Genomic DNA, 20,923 nt, shown 5'->3' with positions numbered 1-20,923 from the left:
CCTCTACAATACTGGCCAAAAGTAATGGAATTCCTCGCTTTTTGGTATGAATTCACAAGTTCCCCTCCCCCCTTATACAATGTTGAATTTCAGTCCAACTTGACTCAGCGACATTGTAGAGAGAGGGAAGGGGGAGAGGAGTAAAAAAAACAGTTGAATAGATGGGATTCCAATTACATATAAAGTAACTTTTGACAAAAGATTTTTTTGATGACGTCACTCATCATTCCCTAAGTGATCAAAAACCGAAAATTTCCTTTGTTCTTTTGAATATCTATTGTATTATAACAAAGGCTTTAGAAAAAAAGTTCCCTGAGTCTAAAATGCTTATATTTTATCCTAAATATTCAATAAATTACGGTTTAAATTAAACGATATATTTATAAACTTGTATTAGAAATGTGTCAATTTTTATGACACCTTACTGTCAGCAGCAATGTCATCATGCTCAAGGTGTGAAAATTTTTAAGGAGTCAAATTTTTTTATTTTGAAGCTAAATAAAAGTGAGGAATTTACAGAAAGTTTCATTCCAAAAAGTCTATTAATTCGGGAGCTATTAACAATAATTTTACCCCCAGACAGAAAAAGCCCCCCCCTAGTACGAATAGGGTTAAGAAAAGTTGTTTTGTGTTTCATGTAAATGTAAATGACTTCACACTTTAAAGGTAGTAAAGCTTATTCGTTGCTCTCAAATAGATGTGTTACGTCATTGTAATGTAATCTTAGTTTTGTTTAATGATTTTAAAATCCAAGGAATTTTAAGTTTTAAGCAGTGACATTCTCTTTTCTGTAAAAGTTTCTCTTGCTGAATATTACGTAATCCTCACATCATAGTAAATTGTAAGTGTGAAAGTTAAAGTGTATTAACATCATGAAATAACAAATTGGATTTTTCAGTTTGGAGCAATTTGATTGAACGGAATTATGAAAATGTTTTTGTTGGATTACATTCTTAATCTTTAGAGGGGATTGTACTTTTAAAGGGAATGGCCATTTTTAGTACAGTATTACGGGATTTGATTTAACAAATACGGGGGAACACTGGTATTTTAAAATCAGACGGTGACTGTGATTAGCTATAATCTTAGTTTTCGCCTTTATTTTGTTTTTTTAGTGTCTGGGATTTCGGGATTCAGCCAAAATTTTGACAGGAAAACTGTATTTGAACCCCTATATCGCCTCTTTATATGTGTGCAAAGTTTTCCTACTTCAATTCAATCCAGTGTTGGGACATCAGTGTTGTAAATGTCGGAATGTGCGGCCATGATTCGACTTTCCTCAGTTTTGATACCCTTTAACTTACTTAATTTTGAAAGGTGACAATTTCATTCTTAACAGGGGCTGAGAAAGACTAATTTAGTATTTTTTTGTTTCATAATGTTCAAATAGAAGAGATTCCAAATCTAGCATTGAAGGTTTGACGGTTCAAGCTCAATTGACAAAGTTATAGACTAGACAGCACCCAACCAGTACCTTACCTAAACTCCTAAAGTGCCAACCTAGCTACCTCTGCTCATTTTTATTGAGTTAGTTAGCTCCCATAGTCTGATTTTTATTTAATTAAATAACAAAAGTTTCAGCATATTGATAGAAGGAGGAGGAGGCGGAAACCCGAAATCCCCGCTCTAGTAACTCTACTCTATCTTCTCAAAAAAAAAGCAAATACAAATATTATGAAAATTCTGCGAAATATAGAAGGTATTATGTATTAACTTCAAGTTGAAGGGGTCAGTAATATTTAGTTCGAACCACAGAATCCTGGAAATCGACGAATCGACTATATTCTATCGTCTTCTTCTATTCCTTCCTCTTTTTTTTAACAACACCACGCCGGAAGTCGCGTCGTCGCTGCGTCGTCTTAGTCCGGCTGCGCTCGTACGCTGTCTGTTTCCGTAGCTAAGATCTCACTTATGGGATGTCCGCTTGCTGTGGAGAAGGAGTGTCCGGTGTTCACCGGTCCATTTTGCGGACCTCCCTCTTCTTATACTTCTCCCGAAGCGACTATAAATCAAGGTTTATGACCCATGGATTGAAATCGCTGTTTGTGCTTTTCAGGAAATTACGAGAGTTTTACTAAGGTAAAAAAATTGGTTAGCAAAAAGGAAAAATCCCTCTTTGAACTGACTGCTGTGAAAAAAAGTCAAAAATATTCCATCCAGACCAGACAAAACACTCTGACACTAGAGGTACCAAAATGGATGGTGAAGTAGATGACACTGGTCAAGACAGTTCTTCAATATCTAACATGATCGATTATGTCAGAAATCTTTTGCCAGGTTATTCTCAAGAGAATGATGAAGAGGAATGCCAGGAAAAGGTAAAAATTTCTTGAACGAAGACTTTGTTTTATCAAAACCTGAAAACTTGCCATTGAGCAAGCATGGTTAGGTTAAAATCTCCCTAACACATACCGTAAGATTGGGTAACTTGCATCAGTGGAGGCTAACATGCATAGCCCTCAAATGAAGACCTGGGGCTGGTCATTAAAATACAAAATTAAATCAAAACAAAAATGGTAGAGTAGAGCTGCGAGTGGAGCTGTCCGGTGTATTTGTCAGGTGGCAAAATTAAGTATCCTTTCGTTACACCGGACGCAATAAGTCCGGTGTCAGTCAGTCCGGTGTCAGTCAGTCCAGTGTTGCATACAGGGAATTTTGGACGCTGGACGACAGTTATGAAACAAAAAATTAAGAAACACCAAACACCAGACGCACACCGGACTGGTCATGTCCGGTGTTTTGATTGTCCAGTGGAAAAAAATATCCTTCTCCAGCCCTGTGAATCTAGGTCGGCATTCGGCAATGCCGACCTGAAAGCCGACGTAACTTGAGCTGAAGTCGGCTTTTATTTGCCGACGTACAGTAATTTACACTCTAGGTTAATCTAATTGTGTTATCATTTGATACCACACAGGGGGGGTCAGTGTACTAGAAGGCGGCATGTATGTGTACTACAAGGTATTTTTCAAAACTTGACACCTACCCACCCCTGAAGTACACCATACTACATGGAAAAATCCCAAAACCACCCCATACCCCCTATTTACTACCCAGGTAGTACCTGGTAAAAATCCAGAAAATGGAGAAACTTTTTTCCGAAAATCGGAAAATCGGGTAAACATTTTTCCAAAAATTGGGAAATCGGGAAAACTTTTTTTCGGGAAATCGGGAAATCGGGAAAATTTTTCTCAAAAATCCACAATGGGTGAGAAATCAAACTTTTCAAAAATTACGTGACACCATGTAGAAATGCATGAGTCTCACACCCAATGCGTGAGAGTTGGCACCTCTAATGTACGAATGGTGAATGTTTGAATTCAAATGTTCGAATGTTTACATTGACTCGATAAACCTTCATTTCAGTGGGATCTGGTAGGATTTCAATTCATTCCAAGAAGTTTGGAAGAATGATCTTGGACAAACTTGGCTTGATCAATTTATAATAGAACAACTTTACATTTCTATTTTAGCAGATAATTTCTTAACCTTTTTGTTTCCCACACTGTTAACATCGATTTTGGACCCAACACCCCTATTTTGGTACACAGGTAGTAAAAATCAAAATCGATTTTGGACCCAACCCTGTAGGGATTCACGGAGTGGGGATGAATAAATTTGAAGCGGTCACAAGTGTTTGTAACATGTGTGATGATAATGTTCAAACTGAAAATTGAAATTGAAAAAATACTAAATATTGATCACAAGGAAAAAGCTTAAGTCTAAAGTAAAACTAAAGTATAAGCCCGTTTGAATGTATAAATTTGAATATTGATTGATGAAATTGATTGAATAGTATTAGTTGAAAATAAAGTAAGCTAGTCCTAGCCTAATCTTAATGCCTCATGATGCAAAGCATCAAGAAAGAAAAAAAACAAAATGGCCGACAAAAACAAAATGGCTGAAAAAACTTACCAGCTTGCCTGAAGTGTGAGGCTGGAATAATCCAGGCAGTGGTGTGATAAAAGTTAATAACTAAACTCATATTGATGAGAGAAAAGTTTATAATTATGACTAAGTCTTGTTTGAAGTTGACTTAGAAAATTTGATGTTCACTCCATGAAATCTCTTGTTGAACTGATGTGAAAATGAAAGTCCTTGCTTAATAGCAAATTCTAGAAAATGTGTAATTTACAGAATGATAAATTCTAGGTCATAGGTCAAAGTTGATAAATGATAAAAATGTATAAATTACTGACCAAAACCAAAAATTGGAAAAATGCATATTTTGAATAAATTAACATAAATAAACAAATTAGAATCCAAAATGGTGAACACTGAGAACAGAAAAACACTGAAAATGCAGAAGCATGAGAAAAACTGAAAAACTGAGAAAAATGAGAAACACAGAGAAAACCTGAACAAAATGTGAGGGAATGCCAAAAATGATGAGAAAAACACTGAACTGAAAAGGCTTAGCCGTTACACTCCCCCAACAGATATGAAAAATACTAATAGAAATTATATGAATATTGAAAATACTTGAAATATACTACTTGAAATAAATGTATTAAATAAATTTTTCTTGAATTATGTTAAATTTTAATAATTTTTATTTGATTTTTGAATTTTTCCATAAAACATCAAATCACATTTAGGATTTGAAGATTCATGCAAAATTTGCAAATTTGCAAGTCATTTCAATTTGAACAATTCCTTTGATAAATCAATCTCATCAGCTCCCAATATCAAAATCAAAGTCCTCACAGCACGTGTCGTTAAACGCTTTGTATTCTCATTACTATTCTGATATTCAACCACAACATCACGAATGGCATTATCACGACCACGATTTACTGATTTGATACGACCATATTGATAAGTTGAAGCGATGGCAGAATCCTGTTTGGTGAACAAAACGACGTCACCTGGTTGTAGATCACGATCAGTGTTAAACCATTTAGGTTGGTGCATCAATGATGGTACATGCGAGGTTAACCAACACTCAAACCACGCATTGAAGATTTTCCCATTGGAACGGATGATTTTATCAGAATCATCTGATATTGACAGAGGTTCGGTTGGACAGCGGTCATTGTTCCTCCCGAGAATGAGTCTGTTCGGAGTGATGAGGTCTGCGAATTCAAAATCACCTTTGTTTTTTATTGCCAAAGGTAGATTGTTTATTGAGTTGGAGATGGATGCTGCAAGGGTTTCCCATTGCATCATGGAGAGTCTTTCAAGGTGGACTGATTTCTCCAATGATTTTCGAATTTCTCTAATCTTTCTTTCGACTCGACCATGGAAGTTGTGTCCACCAACTGGGCAGGTGCTGAACTCGATAGATGATTTTGCCTCAATCTTGGCCTTGATGTCTTGGAAGTTGAGTTGCATTGACTTACATCCCTTGAGAAGCTGACTCCCTTCATCAACAAGTAATTTCTTTGGGTAGCCAACTTCACATGCCAACGTGTGAATGCTTGCACAAAGGATGTCGTTGTGTAATCTTCCATCAGCTTGATCTTCACGGCAGTTGTGGTTGCGCAACAGAAAACGATTAACCAGATTTTTACTGTTGTTCGTTTGTGATGATTCGAGTAGGATGAAAATGGTCCAGCTAAGTCGGTTTGGGAGCAATAGAAGGCTGGAGCGATGTTGAGACTGTCTAGTGACGTGGGCCCCATAGATACATCAAGTTGTTGTTTCATCAAAAATCGACATTCTAGTTCTAGTTATGTATTTGCATAAGACAATTAAGCTAATCTCGCAAATTCTACGAAATTACGCAAATATTTTCAATGTGCGTCAGTATATAAAATATAAGTTTAATATTTATGTATAAAGTTGATCTAATATAAATCTAAATGTGTAAATATAAAACGCTAAAATGATCTTAAAGCCGAAATCTTAAATTTTAAGCAGACAGATTTGAGTTGATTTGCTTGCATGGTAGATTAGTGTGGAAAAGTGTGAGAATTTATTCAAAAACTAGCAAAAGGATTTGAGTAAGTAGTTTAGTGTAAGCAGTTTGGCACATAAGGATCGAATCTGTTTCACGAGGTATCTTCCTTCAATGATGTATGCTACTTGAAGGATATATCTCCAAGTGGTTTCGACTCCTGTGTGGCTGGCTGTCGGATGATTCCAATGGATGTCGTTTACAATGGCATATGCCAGCGGTGAATGTCGATCGATGATTGGTACATGAAAGTGAAGTGCTCCTAGATCCTTCATGACATTTGTTGCATTGCCAAGAATCGTGATGTTATCTGTTGGAAGAATTCGTCCTGTATAGTACAAGATTCCATCTTTCATTTCCGAGATTTTCTTCACCTTGTTCGTAGGTACAAAGGTGTTGACTTCCAATGTTGCCTTTCTGAACAGGTAATTCGTTGCTTCTTCTAAGTCATCCTCTTGAATCTTTGTTTGAAGACGTTTCGGGCGAAGTGATGAGATCTTGAGATGAGTTTTGATGAATTTTCGAATGATAACCAAGATACGTACAATAGAGGAAAATTTCCTGGCGTTTGGATCAACGAGATAATTTGAAAGCTTGTATCGTTTAGCGACCTCATCTGCTATGATGATTGAAGATGAAAAGAATGACTTCGCTTCTGGCTTGCATTCTTTATAAGCCAATTGACGTTCTTGAGCACTGAGTTGAATCTTGTCCTTTGATAGGGATGGAAACAGTGTAGAAGGTAACTTCATCCAACTGTATCCATTGATCCAGTCTGATTCTTTATTGATGGTGTCGATAGATGAGCATCTGCGAGTTCCGATGTCGGCAATCATGTCTTCTGATTTGACATAGAACCATTGAGATCGGTCAGTGAAGCGTAGAATTTGGATGACTCTGTTTCTTGTCCACTTCATCAGATCAAGGTTTGGGTTGCAGATCCAGTATAGAGCGATTTGAGAGTCGGTGAATTTGATTGACGATTTATGACGGTCTCCAAATGCTGACTTGACTGTTTGGCCAGTATGACTGTTGAGAAGGGCTGCCAGGAGCTCTCCTCTTGGTTGGGTTGTTTCCTCTAAGACTTGCGATCTTGCGAAGATGAGTTGGCATGAGTATGTTTCATCTTTGAGTTTGAATCGGACATAAATTGCTGAACATGCCAAATATTCACTGGCGTCGCCAAAGTCAAGAGTTTCGATGTTGAGATTAACGGCCTCTTCTGGTACAATAGCGCGTTTATATTTGATGGTCTTTATCTCTTTCATCATTTCGAAGTGTGATACCCACATGTTGCGGAGGTTGTCCGGTAAGGTATCATCCCATTCAAATTTGTGCTTGACGATTTGATGCATATCCATCTTCATTGTTGCAATGAAAGGTGTGACGATGCCTGAGATGTCGTATAATTCTCCAAGTTTGGATGAGCATTGTCGGCGTGTTAGATTGGTTGGGATGTCAGAGATTGAAGTTGGTTTTCGACCACGATACTTTTTCGCGAAATTCAGATCCTGAACATCAATTGATAGGGTGTCTTCTTTTGGGTACCACTTGAGTCCAGCAACTGATACAGAATGACTGTCCTTGGAAAGCTTTTTGATTGGATCTTGGCAAGAGAATGTGAAACCTTTGAGTGTGAAGCCACCATTGTTTACAACAGTTTCGAGTCGATCTGCAGTGTTGATGACCTTGGGAAGAGTCTGATCACCTGATAAGCAATCATCCACATAAACGTCCTCTGATACGATTCTGTAGATGTCAGGGTGATCATTTTGGAATTGCTTGGCTGTCTCCCGTAAGCATCGTTCTGCCTGGTTGCCTGATGATTTGACACCGTAGATTAAAGTTTTGATAACTTTTTGTTCTGGTGGTTTGGTAGAATCAAGTGTTTTGTTCCAGAGATATCGTTGCAGAACCCAGTGTGATTTGTCTAGCTTGACCGAGTTGTACATCTTTTGCACATCTGTGTGGAATCCGAATCTGTATCCCCTCCACCGAAGGAAGATGTTGAGAAGCTTGTTCATATTGTTTCTCCCCTTAGCGATGATGTCATTTAGGGAAAAACCGCTCTTGGTTGGCATCGAAGCATCAAAAACAACACGACAAGGTGTTGATACAGAGTTTTCTTTCCAGACTGCTCTCCATGGGATGAAGTTCTGGATATTAGATTGATGAAGAAGGTCTTGGTCTGCTTGAGAAAGGTTTTTTACATAATCAACATACCCTAATGATTGAAGTTTCTCTTCAGATTTGATGATGTCAGCTTTGTCATCAGGGTTTTTCTCCAGACGTTTGAGCTGTTGATTGAAGACTTGAAGAGCGATGCCACGATTTGGTTGAAGACGATCTGTGCTGGCAATGAGAGGAAGGGTTGCTGTTGAACTTCTCTCCTTGATGTTGACTGTGACAGAGTTGTTGATAATCTCTTGCTCTGCCTCCTCTTTGATGCTACATATGTCGTTGGGTGATTCTTTGCAGGTTGAACAGTCTCTGCATTTGGTACATCGATAAGTGATTGAGCTTCCGGCTTCCTCAACAGAGTTGAAGAAGTGCATTGGATTTGTTGTATCGTCTTGGACATCTCCAAAATGATTGTTGTAGCCTAGAAGACGGACATCTGGATTGACGTGGTATCCAAAGGAGTAGAGTCTGAGTTGATTGGTGACAAAATTGGTTGATTGATTTTGGTGAATGAAATTGAATACCTGATGTGGTCCTCCAATCAAACCAAAGGAACCATCGTTACTTTCGAAGGATGACTCATAGATGGTGAGACCTGATAGCATTTGGAAGATGGGCTTTGGAAAATGACGTAGATATTTGATACCAATGATGAAGTCGACATCACCACCGACCTTCTCTGGAACCGTTGGAAGTGTTGATGCATTGCCTCCATTCGTAATGAAAGCTGTCTTGATGTCGTTGAAAACTTCCCCATTGAGTGGATACATAGGGAACGTATTTGTGACTCGATCGAGACAAGGTCCAGTCATCAGTGCATTACCCCCAATTCGTAGAGGTAAGTTGACTTCATAGATACCATGATTGGTTGGACTTGAGATGCCAGCAATTCCTTTCATATGGATTGTACCATCGTAGACTTGTTTTGCTCTTGATGGACCAAGACGTTGCACGGATTGATAACGACTGATAAAATCACTACAACCGTTATCGTAGAAAATGGTGAAGTTGGAATTTTCAATCCTGATTGGTTGAAGGATGAAAATTGCGTCATGTTGATCGTCAGTTGGTGAAGGTTTGATGAGTTGAGATTTGAAGATCGAATGGAAGATGCTGATGTTCTTTGAATACGTAGGAAGTGGTTGTTTCAGGATGCATCTTGCTTTGTAGTGTTCAAGCACGTCTTTGTTGTGTTGATCATTTTTGTGCTCGTCGCACACGAGAACATGCTTCGTTCTTGGGAATCTGTTGTGTGACGAGTTTTTGCAAGCGAACTGATGTTGACACTTCCCATCTCGATGTTTTCCTTGGTTGACGTTTGCGCCAGGGTAGAGACATTGGAAGCAAAAACCATTTGTAAGAAGAAATTGAAAACGATCAGCAGGTGACATGTCCACAAACTTCTTGCATGCAAAGTATTGGACAAGTTTGGTCCCATTTGGACCATTGGTTTGCACGTGATCAGTAGCACCACACACAAAACATTCAGTGATTGATTGACCATTTGCTTGACCACCTGATTGACCACCAGATTGCCCATTTGATTGATAACCAGGGTGACCATTTGATTGTTGACCTGATTGGCCAGTTGATTGACCACCAGTGTTTGAGTGATTCCCAAAGGATGATGGTTGTTTCTTGGAAGGTTGTTTTGGAGCTTGGTTGGACGCAATCTGTATGGCAGCCTTTTGCTGATGCACCGCCATTTCAGTTTCAAGGAAATCAATCATTTGCTTCCATTTTCTCTTCCCAGTTTCTGGAGATTGGCACGAAAGTTGCAGCCATCTCATCATTCTGCTATCTCCTAGATTGCTGACGATCTGAGAAAATGCGTTACTATAAAAAAGTTCATTTTCAATATTGTGTTTTGCAGCAAGTTGCATGAGATCTCTCATTGTATTAGTTATTTTACTCAGAGAGTCTATGATTTTAATTGAATCTTTCAGTAACTTTGGATTCTTTGTCAATTCCATGAGTTCGTGGAGTTTGTGTTGTAAAAGTACCTCCTTATCACCGAAGATTTGTTTCAGGCGATCCCATATGTCTTTGATGTTGTCAAGACTTTTAACAATAGCCAAGGCTTGTTTATCGAGGTAATTGTTCTTGAGAAACTCTGGCTGAAGCGACTTGGGTACAGAATCGGAGTGAAGTTTATCAAACTCATCAATAAAAGTATAAATGTCAATTTTTGAATCATACCCGGTGAATTGTGGCAGTTTGATGTTAAGTCGGCTCTTCTTGAACGATTCAAGCTTGTCGAATTCTCTAAGTTTGACTTCATCATTAATCTTTACGTGGTATGCTGCTCTCGATTTGATGAGTGCTTCATACTTTGTCTTCAAACTGTTGTATTTCTCCATATCTGGACGAAGGCCGAGTAGTTCACGAAGTTTTGATGGTATTTCCTTCAGCTCTTTGGATTGCTCCTCAATGTGTGATTTACGCTGCTTGAGTTCTTCATTACTGAGGAGGGTTGCAATACAAGTGCAGCTTGCGTTGAGGTAAGTGATTGTGCGATCAATTTCGTCAATTAAAAGACACGCTTGGTTGGTTGAGATCTGAGTGGCAGCATTGACCTCTGCCGAATGATGAGCCTCAGTGAGAATGTTCAATTGTTGCAAATACACTACCACTTGATGTGTGATGTCTGTGTAGAACGGTTGATAATTTGTTTGGTATTCCTTGGGATCCATCAATGCAGCAATGGTTTTGTGGATGGACCGATATTGAAGGCGTAGCTCTTTGATTTTTTCGGTGCTTGAGTTGATCAGCCGTAATGAGTTCTTTACAATATCTGTTGAGTTTTCTTGGATAGCATCGGTGATCTCATCTCGAAAAGTAGACTCTTCAATGAGAAGCTTCTTTAATTCAGTCTCCACCATGATGCCATCAGCTCTGGGTTTGATCGCTTCTTCTTCCATTGGCGGATGATAAGCTTCTTCGGCTAGCGGATGGGTAACTTCCGGAGATGTTGGCTTTATGACTTTCTTGCCGGTAGTACCATAGATATCGTATCTGATATTGGCTTTTGATCTTCTGGGTCGATCTGACATGAAACGTTGATCGGTTGACAAACAACTTCAACGCTGTTTGAATGTAGGGATTCACGGAGTGGGGATGAATAAATTTGAAGCGGTCACAAGTGTTTGTAACATGTGTGATGATAATGTTCAAACTGAAAATTGAAATTGAAAAAATACTAAATATTGATCACAAGGAAAAAGCTTAAGTCTAAAGTAAAACTAAAGTATAAGCCTGTTTGAATGTATAAATTTGAATATTGATTGATGAAATTGATTGAATAGTATTAGTTGAAAATAAAGTAAGCTAGTCCTAGCCTAATCTTAATGCCTCATGATGCAAAGCATCAAGAAAGAAAAAAAACAAAATGGCCGACAAAAACAAAATGGCTGAAAAAACTTACCAGCTTGCCTGAAGTGTGAGGCTGGAATAATCCAGGCAGTGGTGTGATAAAAGTTAATAAACTAAACTCATATTGATGAGAGAAAAGTTTATAAATTATGACTAAGTCTTGTTTGAAGTTGACTTAGAAAAATTTGATGTTCACTCCATGAAATCTCTTGTTGAACTGATGTGAAAATGAAAGTCCTTGCTTAAATAGCAAATTCTAGAAAATGTGTAATTTACAGAATGATAAATTCTAGGTCATAGGTCAAAGTTGATAAATGATAAAAATGTATAAATTACTGACCAAAACCAAAAATTGGAAAAATGCATATTTTGAATAAATTAACATAAATAAACAAATTAGAATCCAAAATGGTGAACACTGAGAACAGAAAAACACTGAAAATGCAGAAAGCATGAGAAAAACTGAAAAACTGAGAAAAATGAGAAACACAGAGAAAACCTGAACAAAATGTGAGGGAATGCCAAAAATTATGAGAAAAACACTGAACTGAAAAGGCTTAGCCGTTACAAACCCCCCTATTTTGGTACACAGGTAGTAAAAATCAAAATCGAGTTTGGACCCAACACCCCAATTATAGTACACAGGTAGTACATGACAAATTTTTTTCTCAAACACCCACCCACCCCAGGATACATGCCACCTTCTGGTACACTGACCCCCCCCTGCTTCCTCGAATGATATGATTTTTCGGTAAATATTTTCTTTAAGGCGAACTCTATTGCTTGATACTTTCCTCCAAAATTAAGTCTGAAATCGTGTGTGCTTATAAAGAACTTTTCATTCTCTGACTTGAAAAAATATTTTTTCAAAACAAAATCAAACAGATAACGAAATTGAACATAAACTTGTTTCTTTGACAAAGTTTTATTTAATTTTCGTATATTAGAAGGCTAGAAATCTTCAATACTGATAGTAAGAATGTCCAGAGCAATCTTGAGTTTACTAAAAAGTCGTACTTTGTCGGGCGTGCCTAGTATTTTCTTTTGATATATTTGATAAAAGAAATCAAAAGAATTTAACCCTTTAAGTGCCACGGTCATATATTCTAAGTTTTTTAAAGAAAATCACTAGTTCAAACTTTAAAGGCTTATATCTCCGGATCTAGAAGGAGTTAGAAGCTCGTTTATAGTTCGTTGGATAGCTTAGAGTCTGCGCGGACCTGCCTGAATGTTAGAAAGATGCCCAATGGTAAAACTTCAAATTAATTCGCTGGAGGACAGAATCAAGTAAAGCAAGGCTAAATTTAGAGGTTCTTGGATCACTCGTTGACCAAAACATGGTGAAAATCTTAAAAAAGTAAATTTTGTCAAATTTTTGCATTTTTGGCTTAAAATCTGTGTCAGGTCAATCCCGAGAAAAGTTGGGAACAGACGAACGGACGAACGAGCAAAGATTAATCTAAAGGATCAAGGTAGGTCCAAGAAGAGGCCCGGAATCATCGAGTTAGAAAACTTCGAGTTAAGAATTTTTGAGTTAGCTAAACTATGACGTCATAAAAGCGCAAATTATGACGTCACTCAACTCTAACTCGATTTCTAATTCCATAAAAGGATTTTCGAGTTGAAATTAACACGAATTTTCGTTTTCACATTATGTTTTTCGAGTTAGCTTTCTCGGTTTTTAGCTAACTCAAAGTTTTCTAACTCGATGATTCCGGGCCTCGGTCCAAAGAGATAAATAAAACTCGTTGCTCATTTCAAACTATACAAAACGTAATACAATACAGTTATATTTCAAATTCTTCGAATCCTACAAAACAAAAAAGATACACTAAATATTATAGCTCACACGACAGAAAGTAAAACAAAAACAAAAAAAATGGTTAAATAATAACCTTTTAACACGCAAGACCTGATTTACGCTTATTATAATAGATTATATTTGAAATGTAATAAAGTTGGTATGAATTGCATTTAATAATTATGTCTGTAAAGAATAGCCACAATGTGACATCAAGTTAGGGGTATCTCGCTGTTATAATTACACATAGAAGTAACAAGGTTGCAATAAACATTATACAAAACTTAATAACATAATGAACGTTTTTATATTTAGTTTCTTTATCATGTGGTAAGTTCAGTGTAATGAGATTTTTTTATGATGATGCAAATGTAGGCCACACCTCAAGTGTTTTATAAAAGGCATGTTTGTAGCAAACCAACTGAGGGTTCCCAAATTGAACCCCTTCTAAATCTACAAGAGCAGCCGCCAGAATTTTTTGAAATATCTGTTGTTTTTTTCCAGGAGAGAATTTTATGGATAAATCTAGGAGAGACTTTCCTCAAAACACCCAGGTAAAATCCAGGGGGTCGTCTTAAAGACATCTGTTCTTAGAATCCAGGAGCACATTTTAAGGTAAAACACATACAATTTTCCAGCGGACAATCTGTTCAAAGAATCCAGAAGCTAAATTGTGAAAAACACAACCAGATGCCAGATTTTTTTTCCAGGTAACTTCATAATTTTCTTAAAAGGTCTCATTTTCTAGGAGCATTTTAACTTACTTAGAATAGCTGTTATATTTTTCCAGGAGCATAATATTTCTAGAGAACAGATATACATTTTCCAGGAGTCCCATTTTTTCCAAGAACAGATGATATAATCCAGCAGAGCCCAGGATACAAAACAGATAGTTTTTTCCAGGAGAAAGGGACCGCAAGAACAGATATTTCATACTTCCTAGCCGGTGGCTGCTCTTGAATCTAACAAGCTACTCTGGTAAAAAGATGCTTATACAGTGTGTCCCGAAAAAAAGCGCTTTATAAATAGTTCTATCTAAATACCGATATATTCAAACCATTATCTGATTATACCAACAAAAATAACATCAAGAACCATTATCGTTCATCTTCAGCCTTCACAACAATGGTGGCAAGGTAATCAGGTGCTACATCCTTTCCTTCACCATTCTGAAAAGCTCGTCTCTTCACAATCTCATAAACACCCATCTTTTGTTCTTCGCTCCAATCATCAAACTTTTTTTGCGCTTGAAACTCTAAACACATTCGAAACATCGTTGCTGGTGATTGACCATTACTTGCCAGATACTCAGTGACGTCATGACAATGTCCTACGTCATCATCATAAACGTCATGAGTGTATGGAATCTTCATATCATCCAGCTCCTTCATAACATCCTGGTCACACATTGCATAATTATGGGTAGCCTCTTTAAACTCAGGTGGTGACGTCTCGACCATGTATGAATAGACTTCAGAATTGATTTCAAAAGTCTGTATGAATATAATAATAACACCACCAGGCTTCAAAAAAGATCTTGCTTTCTTGACAGCTAAGCCTGGATGATCCACATGGTATAACATACTAGACATGATCACAAGATCAAAGATATTTTGACCAGAGTTATCATCATTACCAAAAAAATCACAAAAAGGCTGAATTAAGCCATTCAGTTGATTGACCGTAATTTCATTCTTAGGCGGCAAATCATAATCTTCTGAAAAAGCTTTCTGTTCAACTACATAAGGTATATCCCATGATTTGACTTTCTCTACAAAATGTGAGTAAAATTTACTCAGCACCGGGTCAATAGCATGATACAAGTCGACTTTTAATTGATTGCCTTTGATGATACATTGGTCTAAAGTTCCATCACCAGCCCCGATCGATAGAATATTCAATCCTTTGTTGCTTTTCAGTAGAGACCCTGCTTCTAATGTTTCCTTGACTTTAGTTTGCCTTGTAGAATAAAACAGTTGGCTTTTTTTCCTCTGAAGGAAAGCGTCTTTAAAAAGGTCTTTATTCATTTTCCAAAAATGGTAAATAAAGATGATTGAAATCTGTGTATAATAATCTGTCCTGCAACAACGCAACTGGCACATTTTATACTGTACGTTTTGTTTTTCTTTATGAATAATTATTATCTTCGATACTATCATACCACAAAACCATACAAAAGCATATCATATATGGGCCATAGATTTGCGAAAAGAGGATAAGAATTGCACTATTCAGCTATTGTTCTCTAGGCTAAGCAAAATTTTGTTCTATTGAAATATCTGCGTTTGATCGAGTTTTTTTCTTTTATAAGAACATTGAGGCTGAAATTCGTCGAAAAATTAAGAGAATCGTAAGAACATATGCCCAGCCTCAGTTTTGAAAAAAATGACAAGAAACTACAATTTTTTCCTCTTTTCAAGCAGTTGTAAACAAACTTAGGAATGGATTTTCTAAATCGAGAGTCAAATATTGTCCAAATTTTACTAATTTCAAGTGCTCTTTATTTTGCATGATATTGTCGATTTAGAGTAGTCTGAAAATTTAAGAACGCATCTAAGAACATTTTAGGCTGAAAAGTGCTAAAAAAATAAGCACATCCAGGCTCAGCCAAATTTTAGGTATTCTAATAAAAAAAAGCGTGTATATTACAAAAAAATGGCAGCCGTGGTTGATATCGAAAGTGAAATAAAAATATTTCTAATATCGGGGATTTAGGTATTTTTTAAAAGCACTTTTCATTTTGGACAGGGCGGTGATGATGATAGAGGATAGGGTAGACATTTATTAAAGCTAGACTTTTAATCTTTTCTTAAGAAAAGTTATTCCTGTTACGGAGAAAGAGAAACGAAAAATAGAATATGAATATGCTGGACATTTGTTTCATACTTATATCTAGCTTTTGTGTTTATTTTTTGAAAAATCCGTTACATTTTAAATATTCATGAATTTTTAGTCGCATCATTTTTGGCGATGCTGTAATTGGAGTCATCTATTTGAAAGTTTGAAGAAGTATATGTAATAGTCTAGTTTTTCTATAGGCAGCTTTTTTTGTAACATTTTTTGGCGATATTCTAAAATTACGTAATTTATGAAATCTATCGATAGTACAGGTGAAATCTTGTTATCTAAAATATTGTTATCTACGTTTTTAAAGCGCTATTTCTATTGTACGTGAGTTCTGTACCGTGAAATTGATTAAAATAATTGATAAATCTGCGTTTACGATACCATAATTTTACTACTGGTAATATTATTCATGCCATAAAGTCGTGATGAAAAAACTTAATAAGAACTAACTAGCCGTATGCGCAGCGTCGCACGCTGCATGTCCCAATCCAGTGAATCACTACACATCTAAAAAATTCTAACGGAAGAAAGATAGCCGCCGATCGTTGATTTGATTTTGATTTTAGAAAATAAAGGAGAAAAAAGATAACATTGCATTGCAATTTTTAACCACAATTAAATAAATGGCTTAGCAAAAGTATATTTTAGATCTTCTTAGCCATCGTGGCTAGCCATCGTGGTTGGACATTCGAGGGTGACTTTGAAAGACTTGGGAGCCGCTATTGTAAACAGAAAGTTTTAAAGAGCATCTGAATAAGAATATTTTAAATTGACAAAAGAAATTTGGGAAGAAGGTTGATTTTAACCCATCAAGCTCCAAACTTGGTGAATAGAAAATAGTATCTTGGGGTCTCAAAGTTAGTCTAGTGGTAGGAAATCTGCTTAATGTGCAAAAAGATGATGGTTCAACGCCATGAAGAGGAGGCTTTGTAGAGCTTTGTTAGATTTTCGAAAACTTTTCACAAAACGTTATAAACACACACGTTTAAGCGTATTAATATAGATGAATTTTCCGCATGTGTTTTAGGTATTTTAAAGCTGTATTGTTAGAAAAATTCGTACAAAGCTACACTCCCTACACCTACCCCTCCAATAATAATAAAATTCTCTATTGCGTTTTTCAAGATTGAACTGTGATTGGCAGGTTTTTTCCCAATGTGTTCTTGATTCTTTATGAAAAAGTTATGTAATTCAGGATTTTGGGTGATAATTTCTCTTACCCACTTCAGTACCATTTCTTCAGTTTGATTGAATTTTTATTCTCCAAATATTGAAGTTGTTCCCAATAATTTTTAATACTACTTTTTTGAAAATTTCTTCGATTTCTTCAACTTTTCCCTTTTTATCGATTTCTAAGTCTACAATTAAATTACTGAAAAAATTACGATGCTCTCTTTTTATGATAAAAAATTCTTCTTTTTGATTTAATTGTTCAAGTAAGATGCTTTCTATGTAATCGCACGATGAGCTATTTTTTTTTATTTGGCGCGCCTTCAAAGAGAGCAATTAATCATTAATTGAATCCTTTAGAGAGCAATTAATCGTTAATTAATTTTACAAACGCGTCAATTTTACAAAATTGATTTTAATGTTCTTACTTATATTTTTTTTTCATCGAACGTTTTACTGCATTCGAAATTTATTTTGTGAGAAAGAAAATCAATAAACAACAATAAAAGAAAGACACAGAGAGAAGAGAAAAACATAAAACTGCCTGTGTAATTTCTGTAATGCTACTTTCCTGACGGGAAAAAGTAGTGAAACAAATTGTGCGATTAGCTCGTAATCACATAATAACTCGTACAATTCGAAAATTACACTCGTGATTTTTTTGTTTCGAATTTTCCTCGTCCTTTCGGACTCGGAAAATTATTAACAAAAAAATCACTCGTGCAATTATTCCCGAATTGCACTTGTTATCATGTGATTAGTACTAGTAATCGTCAGTAAATAATCATTAGTAAATCATAGTTTTTTTATAAAAAGGGAAAATTTTTGACATTCGAATTGCGTTTTCAATTAAAAGAAGCTATTGTAACGTAAAATTTCTTTGTTCTTTTTTATATTGAAGAAAAAAAATGTCTTTGTTTTTTATTATATAGTAAAAAAAGTCTCTGACACAGGACTTGGGAGAGAAAAGAATAAGGGGACAAAAGTGTCCCCCCGCCGAAGAGTGCGAAAAGTGGTAATAGTGCAATTAACGATTAATCGCATTCCTCTAAACCAATCAGATTCGAGTAATTTTGCACGGCTGACGATTACATATACAATTTTTTTTCCTTATTTCATTCTATACTTCCTGTTTGAGTATTTCGACTGTATCTTTCGTGATATCAATCTAAATGGGTTCTTATTTATCTATTGCTTGATTCAAAAGTTTTTCTATGGCTAAAATAATTTTTGCATGGAGCTTTTTGTTATTTTTGACAATATTAATTGTTTTTTTAACCAGTTTTTTTACTACTTCAACTGGAGAATCGTATTCTGCTTAATGGCTTTTTGCAAAGTTTTGCTTTGTTGTGTAACTTATATATCACCATCATGGAACTTAGCAACCGAACCTAAGAATGTAATTTTTAATGCATTTTAACCTGTAGATTGTCAATTTTGATCTTAACCTAAGAATACCGTAAGAATACTTTTGGATGATTTTCGCCAAAAAGTTAAGAATATCAATGATAAAATGAAAAAACGCCATTCTTATAAAAAAAAAGCTAAATACTAATTAGTTTCTTAGGATTTTACATAAAAAACCTGAAAAAACGTGTAATAACTGTGAATATAGCAACAAAATTTATAATTCCTAACTAAAGTCCAGAAAATAAATTATTTAAGTTCGAGGCAAAGTACCCGAAGTGCCTCCCATTATTAATTAGTAACGACATTTCATATAAAACGAGAAAAATCATTCCAAGCGAAGAAATTTCAAAGCACGTGAATAAATAGACAAAGTACCATTTCGAAATTTCCTATGAATTTACAAATGACAAACTCACCAAGAAAAGTTGCACACTTCTTTTTTATAAGAATAGTGTACTTTGGATGAGAGTCGAGTATTCTTAAGAAAGAGCCAAAATTGAGGGTAAAATATTCTTAAAATATTCCTTTAACGCGGTCATGAATCACTCGTTGACAAAAAATGGTCAAAAAACGGTCAAAATCTTAATAAAGTGGATTTTGGTCAAATCTTTGAGTTTTTTTTACTTTTTGACTTAAAATCTCGCTGGAAAGACTCACTTTTGATTTTTTTTTTGCTTGACCATGAAACCCAATCCAATTTCTTCGAGTTGGACCAAAGATGACGATTTCTACTCAAACTGGGCATTACAGGAGGGCTTCGCCCATGTCTAGTATACTCGTCATTGATACTTAACGTATTCTTACTTTTTTAGACTTGACTTTTTTACAAACATGACAAATGATCAATTTGAGAGTTTTGGACTTTTGAGTGAACAACATTTGGGTTAAAATTAGATTTCTTCCTCAAAGCTTCAATTTATCTCCAACAAAGGAAGCAGTTTTTTCTGTTGACCAAATACAAAATGTCTCGTGTATTCTTATTAAATTCTGTGAAATTCACCCTAGAGGGTATTCTTAGGTTATTCTTACGATTTGGCCAATTTCACCCTTATATTCTTATAGAAGATATTCTTTTAAAAAAGCGTGTAGTTGAAATGACTGAACTCAAAAATGGATCTACATCATATTTTTGTTAAACTTTTGATACATATGCATTCTACGCAAAATAGCACATTGACCATTCTTAACCAGAGAGTCTCTTCTATTTTCCTACCGATAACATCGTCTCTTAAGGGGTTAATAATGTCTTATATAACTAAAAAGCCATAGTGAAATTGTTAAATAATTCAAAGTTTACAGATTTTGAGTTTTGATAACATTTAATTATCCTTCCGAAAGAAGTCTTTGCAGTGTGATGCTTAAAAAAAATGGGTCCCACAGAGCATTTCCTTATTTAGACCTTATTAACTTTTTTCAAAGAATAAGTAATTGATACTAACTAAAGATTTCCACTCTTAGCGAAATAATCATTCTCTAGCAGTGTTTTAAGTTTAAGCATAATACTATGGTTTAAGTTACCTCTTGTAGAATGACCGAAATAAGCTTCACATTCGCCAGTGTATATATTATGTAAAGGCTATTCCATATCAAGGGCCCAAGAATGACCTTTCACTCCTAGAGGAAACATATCTCCACTGGCCTGCTCACTCTTATGGCAGACATAAGCCAAAGGTTTAAGCGGGTAAACTGGCAGGGTTTTAGGCCCTTTTAGGCAAAATGGGTACTAGACATTTGAGAGCAGTAAGGATACGTTTTTTAAACCTTGAAAATCTCTGTTAGGGCTACAAAAAATCAATCCACTCTCTGAAAGGGACCCTTATCACGGAAAAAAATCAGAATATTTATCTTAGTCGGAGAAAAATTTACTTCTACCCTCCAGGTTCAAAACCAAAGAAAATTTTAGTCACTACACCCCAAAGAAATTACTCAGGTTGCAATGCCACTTTCATCTTACAACATTAGAAATTGGAATCAAAGGCCCATGTCCTGTAGAAACCTTTGTGCACTAACTCCAAACAGAAGAAAAGTGTCAAAATTGCAATTATATTTTTTTCCCGCTAAAATAAAGTTCTTGAAAAAAATATGTGGATTTGCCATAAGTTTTTATTTAGGTCATAAGTTTTTCATTTTGAGTTGATTTTATTTTGAGAGTTTGTTGTTGCTTGATAAATTGTTTTCTCGCTACGCAAGTTTCTGCGTACCTAGCCATGGATTCTATAAAGCCGGAACACCGGTTTCGTCCCAAG

General features: G+C 35.8%; 2 protein-coding genes and 1 long non-coding RNA gene across 4 annotated transcripts in view; 1 reads left to right on the top strand and 2 right to left on the bottom strand.

The window, feature by feature from the left end:
• The first annotated feature begins 2,085 nt into the window (after nt 1–2,085).
• Nucleotides 2,086–20,923, top strand: part of LOC136814086 (mitochondrial fission regulator 2-like) — a 30,202-nt gene continuing 11,364 nt past the window's right edge. Inside the window, exon 1 of one of the 2 annotated variants that reach the window (XM_067070591.1) lies at nt 2,086–2,318. In XM_067070591.1, coding sequence (XP_066926692.1) covers nt 2,196–2,318 — 123 coding nt within the window. In that variant the 5' untranslated portion in view covers nt 2,086–2,195. The remainder of the gene's footprint in view (nt 2,319–20,923) is intronic. The other variant, XM_067070599.1, reaches the window with a different exon arrangement.
• Nucleotides 3,634–3,968, bottom strand: LOC136813774 (uncharacterized). The gene is made up of 2 exons (XR_010847548.1): nt 3,913–3,968; nt 3,634–3,663 (listed from the first exon to the last, which is right to left on the bottom strand). It is a non-coding gene; the product is annotated as an uncharacterized lncRNA (long non-coding RNA).
• Nucleotides 4,633–11,969, bottom strand: LOC136814215 (uncharacterized). The gene is made up of 3 exons (XM_067070734.1): nt 11,502–11,969; nt 5,927–11,252; nt 4,633–5,554 (listed from the first exon to the last, which is right to left on the bottom strand). The coding sequence occupies exons 2-3, from the start codon at nt 11,128–11,130 to the stop codon at nt 4,633–4,635; spliced, it is 6,126 nt and encodes a 2,041-aa protein (XP_066926835.1). The 5' UTR covers nt 11,131–11,252; nt 11,502–11,969.

The sequence above is a fragment of the Clytia hemisphaerica genome, unplaced genomic scaffold (genome assembly GCF_902728285.1).
Source record: "Clytia hemisphaerica strain Z4C2 unplaced genomic scaffold, Clytia hemisphaerica genome assembly, whole genome shotgun sequence".
In the NCBI taxonomy this organism is placed as follows: Eukaryota; Metazoa; Cnidaria; class Hydrozoa; order Leptothecata; family Clytiidae; genus Clytia; species Clytia hemisphaerica.
Note: the sequence above shows the minus strand (reverse complement) of the source record. Positions and strands in the feature narration are given on the sequence as shown.